This window comes from Gossypium hirsutum, chromosome A02 (assembly GCF_007990345.1).
Source record: "Gossypium hirsutum isolate 1008001.06 chromosome A02, Gossypium_hirsutum_v2.1, whole genome shotgun sequence".
NCBI lineage: Eukaryota > Viridiplantae > Streptophyta > Magnoliopsida > Malvales > Malvaceae > Gossypium > Gossypium hirsutum.
Genome location: NC_053425.1, coordinates 97,953,441 through 97,970,131, shown reverse-complemented (window position 1 = coordinate 97,970,131; position 16,691 = coordinate 97,953,441). Strand labels below are relative to the sequence as shown.

Sequence of the window (16,691 nt, the reverse complement as noted above, 5' to 3'; positions counted from 1 at the left end):
CTAATGATAGGAGCCCCGCAATGTACTACTGTCCACCACTTGAAAAGTATACTGACCCATCATCTTGCAAACTTAGAAGGCTTTATGAGGTCACACATGGGTTAGGAAGCAAATCTTAGGACATGGGTCGACAGAACCACATGACTCATATCGCGAATGCTGGCATAAAGACACTTGTCTGAGAACATTTATATATGTCCCTACTTACTGGGAGAAAGGGAACTCTCCTTTATCTTTCTAAGCTCTCTACACAAGCATCCTCGTGGGAACCTTTCTTGATATCCCTATAATGGGCCAATTTAGCCCGGGCCCACGTTAGAACCAAAACCCAAAATAAATACCAAATTATTAAACCAAAAGTCCAAAGAATGAAACCAAACTAATAATCTGTCATAAAGGTCCAAATATTACAACCAATATTGATACCCAATGCCCCATAGCCCAAATACAACGGCCCAATAGCTGGAACAGACCCAAATGGCCCCAAAAATTGAGCCAAGTTTCGGCAAACCCTAAGTCACCCCTCTATCCTGCGCCTCAACAGCAACTGGGCAATAGACCCATACCTCCACTACAGCAGTCCCATACCTCCACAGCCCTCGTACGCCACGCCCCCACCCCGTGCGCATGCCAACAGACTCTGTACCTGCAAGAAAGAAACAAAAACAGCAGCGAATGGAAACAAATATATTGTATATTTTCGGTTGATTTCCTTTTTCGATTATAAAAGCCCAACTTTTAATCTTTGTAAAGGGAGGAGATTACACACACTACGCACACAAAATATACTCTACGCATACAATATCTGTACACACGTACAGAAAAGAGAGAAATGTGCATTTAGATCAATAGAGGTAATTTCATTTTTTTTTCTCTTCTGATTTTTTTTCCCGTTTTTTCTTTTCTCTTTATTTTCTTATTTGTTTGTTCCTTTTTATGCAACTAAAGGCCGATGAAAGCCCTAAATCTGTCATGCGAGTATAAGGGCGAGAGATCACATAATAGTGGAAATCTATTCATTTTACAAATCTATTTTTATTTTTATTTTTATTTTTTCTTTAAAAAATAACATGAGATTTGAAAGCTTCATTCAAATAAAGAAGAAAGAAGGGAAAATACTTACCGAATCCTTTTAGATCTGGTCGAGTTCCTTTAACGGCAAGATTGGGCACGTCTCGCTTACTGGTAATCACCTAAAATCATGGTGGTTTGGCAGTCAAGCGGAGGAAACCCTAAAAAATTTGATTTTAAAGGCTGGAATTTCTTTTGATCTAAAATGGGGGCTGCGTTTGGGGAAAAGAAATAGAAGAAAAGGGGTCTTAAATGACTATTTAATAAAATGGCACAGTTTTATGGAGTAAGGTCCACGAGGTGACTCATTTGACAGGCCTAATCTGCGCATTACCACTCAAAAATGGGGAATTTTCGCAACAAATCCTTCCCCTTGCGCACAGCCTTCAATTTGCGCCGAATTTGCCTACCTTGTGTTTTAAAATTTGGCCTACTAATTTGTGCTTTATTTCACTTTGATCCGCGGTTACTTGCAGCATTGTAGGCGCGAGATATTTACAAATTCAGTCCCCATACATTTATGCGCTTTGAGCATTGGTCCATGTTATGATTACTTTATTTGCAAATTATCCTCCCTATTTTATTGCAGTATTAATTTGGTCTTATAATTGTACAATTGGTTAATTTAAAATATATTTAATATGTTTATGCATTAATCCATGTTAATAATTTTGTTTGTTACATTTATATAATTATTTTTAGATTTTTTTTTCGCATCATGTGTCTTATTTCTTTAAATATTTTATATATGTTGTATACTAATCATTCTTTTTAGCTTTTATAATAATTATTGTTTTGTATATTGTAAAATTCTTTTATATTACATTGTTTTAATACCTTATTAATAAGTGTTGTTAATATATTCATATACATATATTATTTAAATTATTATGTACATTGTCATTTTTTAAATGCATTTGTGTCTAAAACATTTTACACGCAATTTGATTCAAATTTTTATTCTATAATATATATTCCAAAAATCATATAGCTATCCCTAGTTTTCATGCAAATTTGTCAACCTATATATATATATAGGTCCATTTATTCGTTATTATTTTAAAACCGTTTTATAGCACATTGGCTTCTAATTGCTATGTTATCTTTATATCTTGCATTGGTCATTCTATATCATGCTATGGACATTATCGTGGCATATTATTGTATGTATTGTTTTGCTTGTGTAATCGTTATCATTTTCGTCATTATATTATTATATCAATTATTCCCTATGCATTATTGTAATCGGGTTGCATTTTTTTAGGTTAGCTATATTTAATTATTAGTTTGTTAATTGATTGCATCTCGTATGTGCCTATTACCCCATATCGTCATTGTCCACTTGGTTTATGAAATGTGATTTTCCAAAATCTAAATTTTATGATTAATTTCGTCTTATTTCAAATCGAATTAATGCGTTTTAAGCTAGTTTCACAATTATTAAAAATCCCTTAAACGAAGCGATATGCGATATTTGGTAATTCGCGGAATCGCACCCTAACGTGCTGGGTTGCAATTTCCCGTTTGCTTAAAATAATCAAAATATCCCTTCAAAATTTCACTCATGTCTTCTAAAAATCCTTTAAAACGAAGGCAATACTCGGTGTTTGATAATTCGAGAATCATGCCCTATCGTGCTGGGTTGTGATTTCTCGTTTGTTCAAAACAATCGAATATTCCTTTAGGTTTTCACTCGTGTTTATCAAAAACCTTCCAAAACAAAGACAATACTCGGTGTTTGATAATTCGGGAATCATGCCCTAACGTGTTGGGTTGTGATTTCTTGTTTTTTCAAAACAATCGAAGATTCCTTCGAAATTTCACTCACGTTTTCTAAAAAACCCTTTAAAATGAAGGCAATATTCGATGCTTGGCAATTCGGGGAATAGTACCCTATCGTGCTGGGTTGCAATTTCCCGTTTGTTCAAAATAATCGAATATCTCTTCAGAATTCCACACGTATTTTCTAAGGAAAGGCAATGGTCAACGTTTGGAAATTCGAGGAATCGTACCCTACTGTGCTGGGTTTCGATTCTCTCGTTGGACTAAATAATTGGGCATCCTTTTGCGGTTTTCAACATATAAATTTTTGAAGTCAAAATTCATCATGTTTTCGAGGGCTTAAAGGATCATGTCCTATCGTGCTGGATGTGATTCTATATTCCTCTTAGGCAAGAGAATTTTGATGACTAACTCGAGTTACTCAAATGTTATCAAAAGGGAATCACATTTCAAAAACATTTTTTAAAGCTTAGACATAAGGACAGTATTTAATCAATTTGGTACCAATTTTGGGCGTAATGAGGGTGCTAATCCTTCCTCACACGTAACCAACTCCCGAACCTGTTTTCTCAAAATTTCGTAGACCAAAATCATTGTTTTAGTAAACCAAAATGTTTTATTAAAACAATCCAAATTTCTAGGTGATCCGATCACACCTAAACAAGAAAAGATTGGTGGCGACTCTATTTTCGCTTTCCAAAACGTCGATCCATCATTTTTAAATTGAAATAAAAAAATGGTTTCGACAATCCCTCTCCCCAATCTACTCCTTTTACCCTCGTTCCTTTCCACCTTACATCAACACTATTGTTTATAAAAACAATAATATTATTATATAATAAATTAAAAGTATTCTATTAAAAATTAAATTAAAAAGTACTTTTAGCATTATTTTTTAATTCCTCCTATAATTTGACATATTAATTATTAGGTTAAAAAAGCGCTTTTAAGTCCTCGTACTCAGCGTCGTAACTAGGGGTTGATAGGGACCTCGACCTCCTTAAAATGATTTTTTTTTACTTAGGCCTTTTAAAATTTTCAATTAGTAAAGGTAAAATTTTACTTTGGCCTCCCCCAAAAATGATAAAAATTTGATTTAATCCTTTAAAAATTATAAAGATATAGGCTATTAAAATGGTGAAATTATATTTTTGCTATCGTAAAAATTACGATTTAATTTCGTCCCCTAAAAAAATTTAGGTTTCGGCACTCTTTAGGAATTTAGCTTTGTTTCTCTTTATATTTCAAAATTCAAGACCGATTATTAATATCATTAAAATTCTTTTTTTTTAAACTCATTGGTGTGACATATTGAAAAAAAAACCCAATAGCCATGAAACAATATATGACATTTTAATAAAATTGAATTGAATAAAAAAATTGAACGGTGTTAATAATTATATTTATATTTTTAAATCTAACAAATAAAAAATTAAAAATTTTGAAATAAAAATAAAATTAAAATTAAAATACACAAAAATATAGATACTTGAAGCATATTTTAAAGTAATGATTATTTTAGACTCAGCGAACACATTTTGCTATAATATATATGATTTAAATTGAAAATTGAGAGATGCTCCAGTGGACAACCCAGATAGATCCTGAGGGTAGTTTGCAAGCCACGAAATTAATTCAAAGATTTCCTTGACATGCTAAAACTATTTAATTAAAAAAAAAAAGAAAAAGAAAGAAATTATAAGATAAATCAAGCTGTTGATTTTCAATCATTTCAATAAATGAAAAAAAAAACTATGCCAATATAAAATGATGTGTCAAAGAAACATATTTGATTGTATTAAAAAAAAAAACATGTGTGCATATATTTTATCGAATTTCAGATTAGTAAGCATTAAAATGGTTAATTTTCAAATTTTTTCCCTCTGCCTTTTAGTTATATAAAAATGGTCAAATTTTAATTTCGATCTCTATATTATGTTAAAATTTGAGATTTAATATTTACACTTTAATATTTTATATAATTTGATATCTCAATATTTATAATGTCATTAGTTGCCCTAAATATTTTATTCTAATTAGAATATTGACATAAATTCAAAAAATTGTTAACATCGGTAATTATTTTTTTGTTAAATTCAAGTCCGTTATAACGTCGTTTTTTGTGACATGATTATCGAGTGAGTATTTTTTAAAATTTTAATGTGTCACACCAACAAATTTAATAGGAAAATTTTAATAGTATTAGCAATTCGACCTGAATTTTTAAATTTGAAAAATAAATTAACTAAACTTTTAAATAGAAAAATTAAAGGTTAAATTCTAAATATACAGAAAACCCAGAAATTTGTAGCATATTTTAATCTATAAATTTTAATTATTTAGTCCAAAAATAATTAACCAAAGCATGGGTCGAAACCCATACTAAAATATATACTTATAATTGGACCTTCCTTGGTTGACATGTGTCACGTTGCCCTTTTTTTCCTATAATTTTTGCAGTATATAAAAATGGTAAAATTTTAATTTTAGTCCTTATGCTACCCTCACCTATATAATGTGTCACTTTCCTTTCCCCCTTTTTTACGTTATTTAGAAGAATGATAAATTTTCAATTTTAGTCCCTATGTTACCCTCAAATTTAAGATTATATAACAATGGTGAAATTTTATTTTTGGCCTATGTGCTACACTCGAGTTTAAGATCAAATATTTATACTTCAACTTTTTGAATTTGGTACCTCAACTTTTACAATGTATTAGCCTATTTACTTTATTTAATTAAAGTTCTAATATAACTTTTAGGAGTTGTAAACACTATTATTATCATTTGTTACATTCAAGTCCATTGCAATGTTTTTTTTTGTTACATGACTATTAAATGAGTGCTATCTTTAAAATTTCAAGATGTCACACTAATGAATTGAATAGAAGAATTTAATAGTGTTAACAATTGGATTTGAATTTTTAAATTCGAAAAAAAAAGGGACTAAATTCTTAAAAATAAAAGTAAAAAGACTAAATTTAAAAAAAAAGTAAGAAGACTACTAAGACATAAAGTCTATTTTAATCTTCAAATATTTACTCTATAATTTGTTTTAAATGTTAATTAACCCAACGCGAAGAGTGATAGGAACCATACTAGTTCTAAATGAAAATCCTTACTTGAGAAGGGGTGTTGATTCGATTGTTTTAAAATAGGTAAAAGTGTAATGGAGGGTCTTGTACTAGGAGTCAGATTGCATTTTACCCTTTCTACTAAAAAAATGAGCAAACTAGTAATTGAACATTAGATCAAAGTGCAAATTGGTCCTATTAAAATTTAGTTTTTATAACCAACAAGTGGTTGGGGATATGAGGTACATTAAATTTTGTTAGTTTTTATACGTCAACATGAGATATACGTAATACATCACATGTCATTGTTTAGTTATTCTATCAATCAATAATTTTTATAGTATTTGAGGTTTTCTCATCTTTAATCAGCAAGTCAATTAAAAAAAATTAAAATATGCAAGTAAAGAGGGACAAAAAACAACAGCACGTGACCTGAAATCTGAATTCAAGGCCCGGCGCCGGTACATAATTCTGATGCAGTTTTTTAGAAAAAAAAAAAAGAAAGTAACCTCTTATTGTTAGTTGCCGTTACAATATACATTAGCGGTTTTGAGAGAAATCCATGGTTTTAGTAATATTCCGGTTTTTTCATGAGCAAACAATAATGACTCTCTCTAATTTTGGTTCTAAATAAATGAACTTATTGTTTAATAAAATATTTGTGAAACAAAACCTCAAACTTTCCCCTTTGGGATATGAAAATACACCAACCTTTGAAACAAATGAAGCAATATTGTATAGCTTATCAAGGAAGGATAATAATAAAATAAAGGTCTAACTATGTTGGTTCCTTTATTTACTTAAAATATTGTATATTTAATTATATTTATACTTGTTTTATTTAAAAATTTTCATTCAAGTCATTAGATTTTATTATTGAAAAATTATAAGTAAATGAAAAACTAAAAATGATTAGATTGACAAGATCATCCGTTAAAACTCAATGTTGGAAATTAATTCCTTCTACAGAATTCTAAGGATTGTCATTAGATGATTTTATCGATATAAATGTATATATATAAATATATTGATGACTGAATTTTATTTATCCAAGAAGCAATCAACTCCTAGAATCAAACAACATTACAACAAAACTATCAACAATAACAAAAGGAGCAACCGGAACAAACCAAAAGAAAATCAGGTGAAACCCCAATTAGAACTGATTAAAATTTTAACTGAATCAGCTCTGTTAAATAATTTCCCTCTCATATGAACTTGAACCATACTCTTGATCCTCAAAACAATAGCACCAACAGACGAAAGAGCATGACCAAACACTCGAGCATTACACTTACACCAAATTGTGTGTAGGAAGACAGTCTATGCAAGCTTCAAGACCCCAACAAGCAAGGTATACCCTCTAAGCTTTAAAAGAGTCCAGGCAAACTCCTGCCTCCAAGTGCCAACAACCTTCTCAATACCACACAAGTGAAGAACTTTTCCCCAAACAGCTTTAAAAAGAATAGCCAAAAAAGAGGTGGTCACGCGACTTAGCATCATTAGAACATAATAAGCAACTACCAATCACACTCATACCAAAGGAAACTAAACGATCACAAGTAGCCAGCCTATTAAGAATAGTCACCCAAGCAGTTAAAGAGCATTTAGGTATATGCAAAGGAAATCAAATAAGCCTTTTCCAACAAACCTTGCAACCCCTAAACTTTATTTCTCCCCACAATTTTGAAGTAGAGTCCCTACTACTAGAAGGGAATCGATGCAAGGTTGCACTAGCAAGTTCCCTAAGTTTCAACAATCTTCTCCAGTACCAGCTGTAAGTGGAGGATGGGGCCACTTCCCAAAGGGTACGCCCCTTGAGGACATACTTCTTAATCCAAGCCACCCAAAGTGATCCCCCAGCCAAAATAGCTCTGATCTACTAAAAGACACAAATTTAGTTCTATTCTTCCAGATCTCTTTGACCAAGTCCCCCTTCAGACTTAAGGGAACAAATTTGTTTCTAGCTAACCCTTGCACCACTAGTATTAGCATCACTCCCTTTCTAAAAGAACTGAATGGAGAGCTGAGTAACACGCTTCAACATAGACTTAGGCAATTTTTATTGCCTATTCTAAAAGGCCTGGATACTAAAAAGAATAGACTTAATGAGTTGAAATCTCCCTACAAAACTTAAAATTCTACCCCCTTAGCCATACTCCAGAAGTAAGCTTACTCAGTAGAGGGTTACAATCATTAATAGTTAATTTCCTGGAAACCAGAGGTCATCCCAAGTACCTAACAGGAAGCTTACCCAACTTAGAACTTGTGATACTAAGCATAGCAGCTTGGTCCTCAGTAGAGATCCCAGGCGTAAAAATCTCACTCTTGTTAGAATTCAGCTATAGCCCAGAGAGCAAGTAAAAGTCCTGCAACACATACCAGATACTCGTAACAGAATCAAATTGCCTTTAGCAAAAATCAAAATATCATTAGAAAAATGACAGATGGGTAAGTTGCACACAGTGACACTTAGGATGAAATTGAAAGAATACTTGCTAAGCTATCACATCTAGAAATCTAGATAGCACATTCATGGCAATTACAAACAGGTAAGGGGGCAAAAGGCCCCACTTGCCTAACTCCCCTGCCACCTAGAAATAAATGTATATTTATAACTGTGATATATATGGTAAAGTGAGATTTTCATGGCAACAATTTTAAGTGACATGTTTAATTGTTTGTCATGTGTCATATTTAAATAGTTGACACCTCTTCAAATTTAATAGATACAATAAATATGGAATAAAAATAATTGTAAATTTTGAATTAACGAGTAATATTTATTGACTATGTTTATTTAGAGATAGATATAAGGGGTAGGAAGCGACTTTAGCCAACCAACGTAGTAAAATTATCCTTTTAGTTCCACTATAGCAAATTAAGCTTTTAGCGGCGTTTAGATCGAAAACGCCTCAAAGGTTGAACTTTTAATTACGCTAACCAAAAAATGCTGCAATGAGTCGTTATATAGTGCAGTTTGTAGAAATAGTGCCACAAATAGTATATATTTAACAACGGTTGTAATAAAAGCGCCGCTAAAGATCATGTTCTATAGTGGTGTTTACCCACATAAATGCTGCAAATTTTACCGATGCTATCTATAACGGCGTTTTTTGCTGCATTTATTAAAGCACCACTATAGGTCTAAAAAATGCCGCTAAAGACCTGTTTTGCTGTAGTGTCCCTTTAAAATTTATGTAATTATAAATTAATATAATGATAAATTTGTACTTTTCCCTTCAAAATTTATCATTCATTTTGGCCTCTTAAAACAACAGTCTAGCTTCGCTTGTGTTTAATGGAATTGATTATGCAATTTAGGTATTAATTTTGACTGTTCTATATCCATACAATCCTTAAAAGTATGGGTAAACCACAGAAATAGTCACCTAATTATCTCTTTGGTTCTATTTTGGTCATCCAACTATTAATTTTTTCAATTTAGTTAGTAAACTTTTTGAAATTAAATATTTTAGTCACTCTCCTGTTAGTTGTTGTTAGATGAGTGAAGGAAAGCTGACGTTGCCCTTTTTTTATAGGTTTAATAACAAATTTAGCTCGCTAATATTTACATATTCTATCATTAATATAAAAAATTCAACAATTTTAATCATTAATGTTTACAAAATTTATCAATTTAGTTCAAATTTTAAACAAATAAAAAAATTTAACCTAAACATTTGCAATCATATAATGATTGCTTTTAGAAAGAGCACGCTATACATTTATCTAGTTCCTTTACTTATTCTTTTATTTAATGTATGGGTTGTGAGAAAACCATTTGCTGAAGGGTTTCGTCAAAATGATAAAGGGAAGATTGTTGGAAAATTGAAAATTGCAAACCTATGTTGCATTCAGTGTTGCAACATGTTGTTCATCACAAAAAATTCAACAATTAATATATATATATACATATATAACTTATTTAATTGGCATTTTAACTTGTATTTTTGTAAGAAATTATTTTGTAATTCAGAGATAGGTAACAAATGTAGGAAATATTTGTAAATAAAGAACTAGATTAAAATATAAAAAGTTTTTAATAATTTGATAACTAATTTTGAAAGTTTTGGGGAGTTTAAGTCATACAAAGACTCTTCTACTCCAAGGGGATCGACTAACCAACAAGGAAGGATTCTAAGGGACTTATCACGTTTTGAAATTTAAGGATAATCTGATGACTGATTGAAGGAAATTCAAGTTTAAAATTCAAACTAATTAAATATGATGATCTAGCTAAAGGTCCGCATTTACAAAGCCTTTATAAAGGCTATCGAATGGCTTTGTTAGCATGAATGTTATGGGAGCATATTCTGGGTATAGTTCTAGGTTTTACTGCCAACTAAAATTACTTGTATGCGAGGTTATTTTGGAGGAGAGCGAGTGAATACAAATTTATACCGTGAGGCTACTTTTAGCTTAAGTTTTCAGGTATTTTAGTGCTTTAATGTTTGAGTGTACTATCATAATTTTTTAATATATTCATTCTTTAAACCAAGCTTCATAAAAATACGATAATTATCTAAATTATATAAACAATTACATTGCGATTACGGTTGAGCAAAACTTCATTCAATTTGAAAAAATATAAATTTTATTTGAATTTTGAGATAATCGAATTTATTCAGTTTTTTTGAATTAACTCAAATACATAATTCGATTTTTTTTAGTTCAAATCGAGTTAAATTTTATAATTATAATAATTTAAATAACTCAGATATCATATTCAGATAAATACCCCTTGGGTCCCAACAACTTTAAAAATGGGCAAATTAATCCCTTAAAAAAATCAATTCTAAAATTCAAAATACTTATAATAATTTTTTTCCAAAATTATATATATATATATTTATGAATTCAAAAAATAAAGAAAATTAAATATCTAAAAATATATGAAAATGTTAACTTATATTTATTAAACTTTTCAATATGATAAATTTGAGGCATTAAATAAGTAAATTATCAATTCAAGTTTATCATAGTAATTATTTTATTTCTTTTATTTTGTTTTAAAAGAGTTTTCAAACATATATGTATGGTATTTATGTTCTTTAACTCGGAATTTAGTCATATTGTCAACAACTTTTCAATATGTTTGTTTTAATTTTTTTTAGTTTCACTAGAATAAATATATTCGACTGGATTCGAAAAAATTTATAATCGAGTTAGGATGATAAAATAGGACTTGCCAATTTGAAAATTTTCACTCTATTCAATCAAGCACTCGCCCATGATCTATCATATAATGTCAATAATAGGATATCATTTACCTTTTATTGGGATATGAATTCTACTATTGTAAATGAAGCTCTGTTATGTAGGAATCGGACACCCGGCGTACCAGCTTTCAGCTCTATTGCCAATTGAACTTAGACTTTCAATATATTGAGTAACACATAAATAGTCTGCCACTAACTCATAATTGAGGTAAGTCATACTATGAATGTCAAAAGTGAATAAATTTAAAAACGGATCTAAACATTATTTTACTTGGATCTTGTCTAATGTATTTCAATCCAAACAATCATATCTATATTTTTATCTTCTAGAAGTTATCTGCTCCAAAACCCAAGACAAAAAATCTTCTATTTGGATTTGATAAATATCATATTAGTCTTTTAAAGGTTAAAAACAAAAACATTTAATATTAATTTAAATGATAAAATTTTATTAAATCAAACTTACGAAAAACTACATTAACAACAGCATATCCCAAAAAAACAACTATGGTTCCTCTATTGTGTTTCATTGGTAAGATGAATATGGGTGGGCAGAAATGAAATGGTTAAACTCCAAGAGATATTATTGTTGTCCAAAATTGGTGCTTTATTTTAGTGGAAGGCAGGCGTTGAAGGCCATTCACCTCATTGATTTCTAAGATTATATTTACGTTTGTTAATAGAGAAATTAACCGTTGGGTGATGCCCAGAGGCAGTCAGTTTGGTGGTAATTCTTGGATATTGTACCCTTTTTGCCTATTATTGAAGGGGAAATAAAAATGTGTTACACATTCAACCAAATATAAACACATGCTTTATGACCAACATTACCTTTAAAACCTTACAGATTAAAAGTTATATATATCTTCCAAAAACTGAAATCGAATAACTCAAACTACACTCAACATTCTTTCTCTATTATTAAGTTACAACTCAAACATATTAATTAATAAAAACCAAAAAAAGAAGGGATGTTGTTGGAAGTTAGTCTTTCAGGTATATGATTGCAGAGACAGTCTGTTTAAACAAATGGGTTAGTGAAAGTCACATGGTGATGGTCGTGCATGGATTCTCCCAAACCCTGCCACACTCAGTCAGCGATGTCTTAAAACACATCTCTCACTTGTGTCTTAAAAAAAAAGCTGCCACTGTTTGCCACGTACAACAACAAGACTGTAGTCTTTTCCCCAGGGTTTTTCTCCCTTTCTGTCATTTATGACGAAATCAAACAAAGGCAGCAACATGCCATGCAACATTCTCGAGACCCTGCCTGCAGCTGCCCTGAATTACATATTTATTATTACCGATGAAAAATGAATGGATAATATCATCCATCTGTATTTTATGTCTATTTCTTCTACAAATCATTCCTTTTAAACCCCATGAATAAATTTACTAACCCCACCTCTGTACAATTCACTGATAATTAAATGTAGTTTACTCAACAAGTACACCCCACTATTTGGCCTAAAACTAGTACACTTCACTTACTGTTGCAATTGATAACTTTCCGAAAACGTTTGCAAATTGATTTAATAAGATTTAAATTAATGGTAAAATTAAATGAATAAAAGAAAATTAAATCTCTATGTATATTTTTCATGGAGTCTGAAAAATAAGAAAATTATTTTTCTCAGTTAACCTTTCAATAATGATTACAACAAAGAAATAATTTTAATATTTAAAAAACAATAATTTAGAGAATCTCTCTGTCTCACTGTCTTTTGTCTCTATTTCTCTCTCACTTCAGCCTCTCACAAGATCCGTCTCGTGCAACTTGGTTTCGTTAATGAATATTATTATTACCAGATTAAAACCCGTTATAAAGGGAAGAAATTAGCAAGGGGTTCTCACTCAGATCATACGAAACACCCTAAAATTTTTGTGGTTAAATGCTTCTGAATCCTTTGTTGAGAGCAAAGCCAAATTGAAAACAGTGTGTTTGGCAGGAAAGAAATTTGCTATCATGGCCTTAGAGGCTGTAGTGTTTCAGCAAGACCCTTTCTGCTATGGCGGAAGTGGACCATGCAACACCTATGGCGTTGGTTTTCAACAACAAGAAGAAAATGCTAATTACAGTAACAATGGAGAAATGGTTTCCAAAAGTGGAGGAGGAGGAACTAGGGGGTCTTCATCGTCTTCTTTCATGATGCACCAAACCTTAAAGGAATGGCCATGGGATTTCAACTCTTCTTCTTCCCCGGATATTGGCTTTACCACCGGTGGACCGATATTCTCTCCGACGGAAGCACCAGCAATCGACACCCGGTCTTGTCGACGGAGGAGACGGCGACCCAAAAGTGTCAAGAACAAAGAAGAAATAGAGAATCAAAGGATGATTCATATTGCTGTGGAAAGAAATAGGAGGAGACAAATGAATGATTATCTTGCTGTTCTTAGGACTATGATGCCTAACTCTTACGTTCAAAGGGTACCCTTTTTTCTTCTGTTCTTTGAAAAAGTGGTTTGGTAAAAGATTAATTTAATGATTTGGAAGTGTCTTTTTTTTTTCTTCGTAGGGGGACCAAGCATCAATCATTGGGGGAGCAATTAATTTCGTAAAGGTGTTAGAGCAAATTCTTCAATCTTTAGAAGCTCGAAAAAGGATGGAAAAAAGATCAGACATCACCACTTTTTCATCACTCTTCTCGGATTTCTTTTCCTTTCCTCAGTACTCAACCAGTATCCAGACGGAGACCCCTGGCGAGCCCCCGGCGGAGAAAGGGTCGTTTCCGTCGTGTTCTTCATCATCCTCAGTTGCGGATGTTGAAGTAACAATGGTGGATAGCCATGCAAACGTGAAAATACTATCAAAAAAACACCCAAAACAGCTCTTCAACATGGTATCCGGGCTTTACTCTCTAGGCCTATTCGTGCTTCACCTTAACGTCACATCTGTTGAAAATAGGGTCCTTTATTCCTTGAGTGTCAAGGTAAATCTTTTTTATTTAAAATCATAATGAATTGTCAGTCTGTTCGCCATTTTCAAATGGAGCAATTATTTGAGATTTTAATTGTTATGTGGAGAACAGGTTGAAGAGAACTGTCAGCTAAATACGGTGAATGAAATTGCAGCCGCAGTTTATGAAATGGTGGATAAGTTTCAAGAAGAGGCAGCTGCTTAATTCCTGTTCAATCAAGTTTTAGGTTTTCAGCATAAATTCTCAGGTTGTTTGTAGTTTTTTTATTATTTTACGTTAAATTTTGGATAATTAATATTTTTTGGTGGCTCGGACTCGGATAATGATTGGTCCTAAACATTAAATATAAATTTAATATTTATGAAATTTATAATCAAATTTTAGTTATTATTATTATTTAATAACAATTCAAGTGGAATTAAAAAAACATATTATCTAAATCTTTAGTTATTTTTCCTTTTTGAGTTAGTCAAAAAAGTTGTGTCCACTACATTTTCTTAACATCTAATTTCCAATTGGGAATGTCTTTAATTGAGTAAATATTGTGTTAAACGTGGGAAATAATTGAGGTGTTCATGGTTTGGGTCAGATTTAAATATGATATTAATATACTTCATGCTTGCTTAAGTCTGGCTCCACTTGAAATATATGCTTAAAATTTTACCTAAATTGTCCACATTTGTAAAAGATTGACTCAAGCCCATTTTAAGCTTGTCCTTATTATTTTTTAATTTTTTTATATATTTTTTATTTATTGAAATTTTTTATATAATCATCTTAACATTATTTTAATATTTACATTAGAGTAGTATTATATATTTAGTATAAGTTAAATTTTTTTAATGTGCTCTAAATTACATATTATAAAGTATTATAAACTTAAAAACAGGTTGAGCTCAGGCCTGAACACATTTTAAAGGGGCCTAATATATTTGTACAATCTCATTTTTTGGACCTAATACTTTTACCCAAAATTCTCTCAAATTTTGGACAAACCCTCGAGCCATTTAACCCTAAAATGAAATATTGATGTTTTGATAATCTAAATCTTTTTTAGTACATTTCATATCATGTCTTCTCATTCATCTTTATAATTAGCATTGCACTTTTAACTTTAATAAAACCTATCTGCTTAGTTGTTTGTTTCACCTAATTAAATTTCAATCTGGAACAGACTTGTGAAATAATTACAATTTCATCATAAGATAGTATTCTATTATTCATTAAACAAGTAGAGATTAAGTGTAAGATTGATGATTTGAATATAATTCCTTTTATCGCGCTCTAATTATGCTTTATTCCAATTAAAAATTTATTTCTTTTAGCATGTGACACACGATGCCCCTCGCTAGAAAATTTTCACTGTAAAAAGATGACTTTCACTTTTGGAAGTTAAGATTCAGTCATATAATTCTTTTGATTTTGAAACTATTTTCATTAATTAATTAATTAAGTTTTTTTTCCTTTTAAATGTGTATAGGCAAAACGACATGTTTATGATGAAACCGCAGCGGGGATACTCGGTGGCTGGGCTACCTGCCTCTTAATGGAGACTTTACTCAAAAGTCATTGGCAGACCCTGTTTTATCTTACTGTGCTAATTAATTATCTTTGCCTGCACCTATATTCTGATCATTCAAGTTAGTTTATATGTTTATTGTACCATAATTTGTGTATGGTATTTTGCAATTGTATAAAAGTTTCGCATTTTAAGAATCTATACTATATAGCTTTAGGTTTTGTCCAAGTTATTGGTCTAATGACATTAATTTGAGTGGGTTAAAGTTTTATTGACATGAAGTTTAAGGTTTCATCCCTATACATATAATTTTTTAATGTTAATTTTGATTCTATTAAAGATTGTAAATTTTATATATTCATACTATATTTGTATTATATATTTTTTCTGTTATACAAACTTAAGGGTGGGTTTAGATAGATGATTGAGTGTGGTGCGATGCGTTTGGCTTACTTTTTTGTTTCACGCTATAATATCTAATCTCACCGTCATCGTTATTTTTACACTCATCGCTAGCAAACACACCGTCCATCTAAACCCACCCTAAATCTTGTTGCCTGATCATAAGTCAAATCCTTTACCAAGTTTTTACACTCAATAATTACAACTCTAAAGCCCTAAATCTCTAACTAAACACAAGCCCATAAGAATTGTTTGGGTCCAGTCATGTTCGATTTGGGTTTATATATATAGGGTTATTATTTTATCAATCAAAAGTAGAGATTTTAATTCCACAAATAGAGTTAAATGAATTTGTTTAGTATACAACATGTGTTTGTTTTAATTTATTTTTAATTCTCTCAAGATACATGACAACATTTCACTCCTGCTTAGTGCACCAAATAATATGTAACACTCCAAATTTGATTCTTTAGGAGGATCCAAGAATGACATGTCACTATATTACAATCATTAATTTTAGATTATTTTTGGTGCAAACAAAATTAAATCATTTGTCGTTCAAGACTAAATAAAATGGTACACTTTTAAAATCATAAATACTATACTGTAATTTCATTAAATTCACAATTTCGTAACAATAAGTCTGAATACAATTTCGTCCTTCAAAATTAAACATCCTAACGTCACCCCCATGTCATGC

General features: G+C 30.9%; 1 protein-coding gene and 1 long non-coding RNA gene across 2 annotated transcripts; one reads left to right on the top strand and one right to left on the bottom strand.

Moving 5' to 3' along the window:
• Positions 1-369: 369 nt before the first annotated feature.
• Positions 370-1,721, bottom strand: LOC107951741 (uncharacterized). Its single transcript, XR_001698568.2, has 2 exons — positions 1,124-1,721; positions 370-646 (listed from the first exon to the last, which is right to left on the bottom strand). It is a non-coding gene; the product is annotated as an uncharacterized lncRNA (long non-coding RNA).
• Positions 1,722-12,925: 11,204 nt separating this feature from the next.
• On the top strand, positions 12,926-15,817 carry LOC107951740 (transcription factor bHLH94). Its single transcript, XM_041082026.1, has 4 exons — positions 12,926-13,580; positions 13,669-14,082; positions 14,182-14,317; positions 15,551-15,817. Exons 1-3 carry the CDS (start codon positions 13,116-13,118, stop codon positions 14,272-14,274), a joined length of 972 nt encoding a protein of 323 aa, XP_040937960.1. The 5' UTR covers positions 12,926-13,115; the 3' UTR covers positions 14,275-14,317; positions 15,551-15,817.
• Positions 15,818-16,691: the final 874 nt, after the last annotated feature.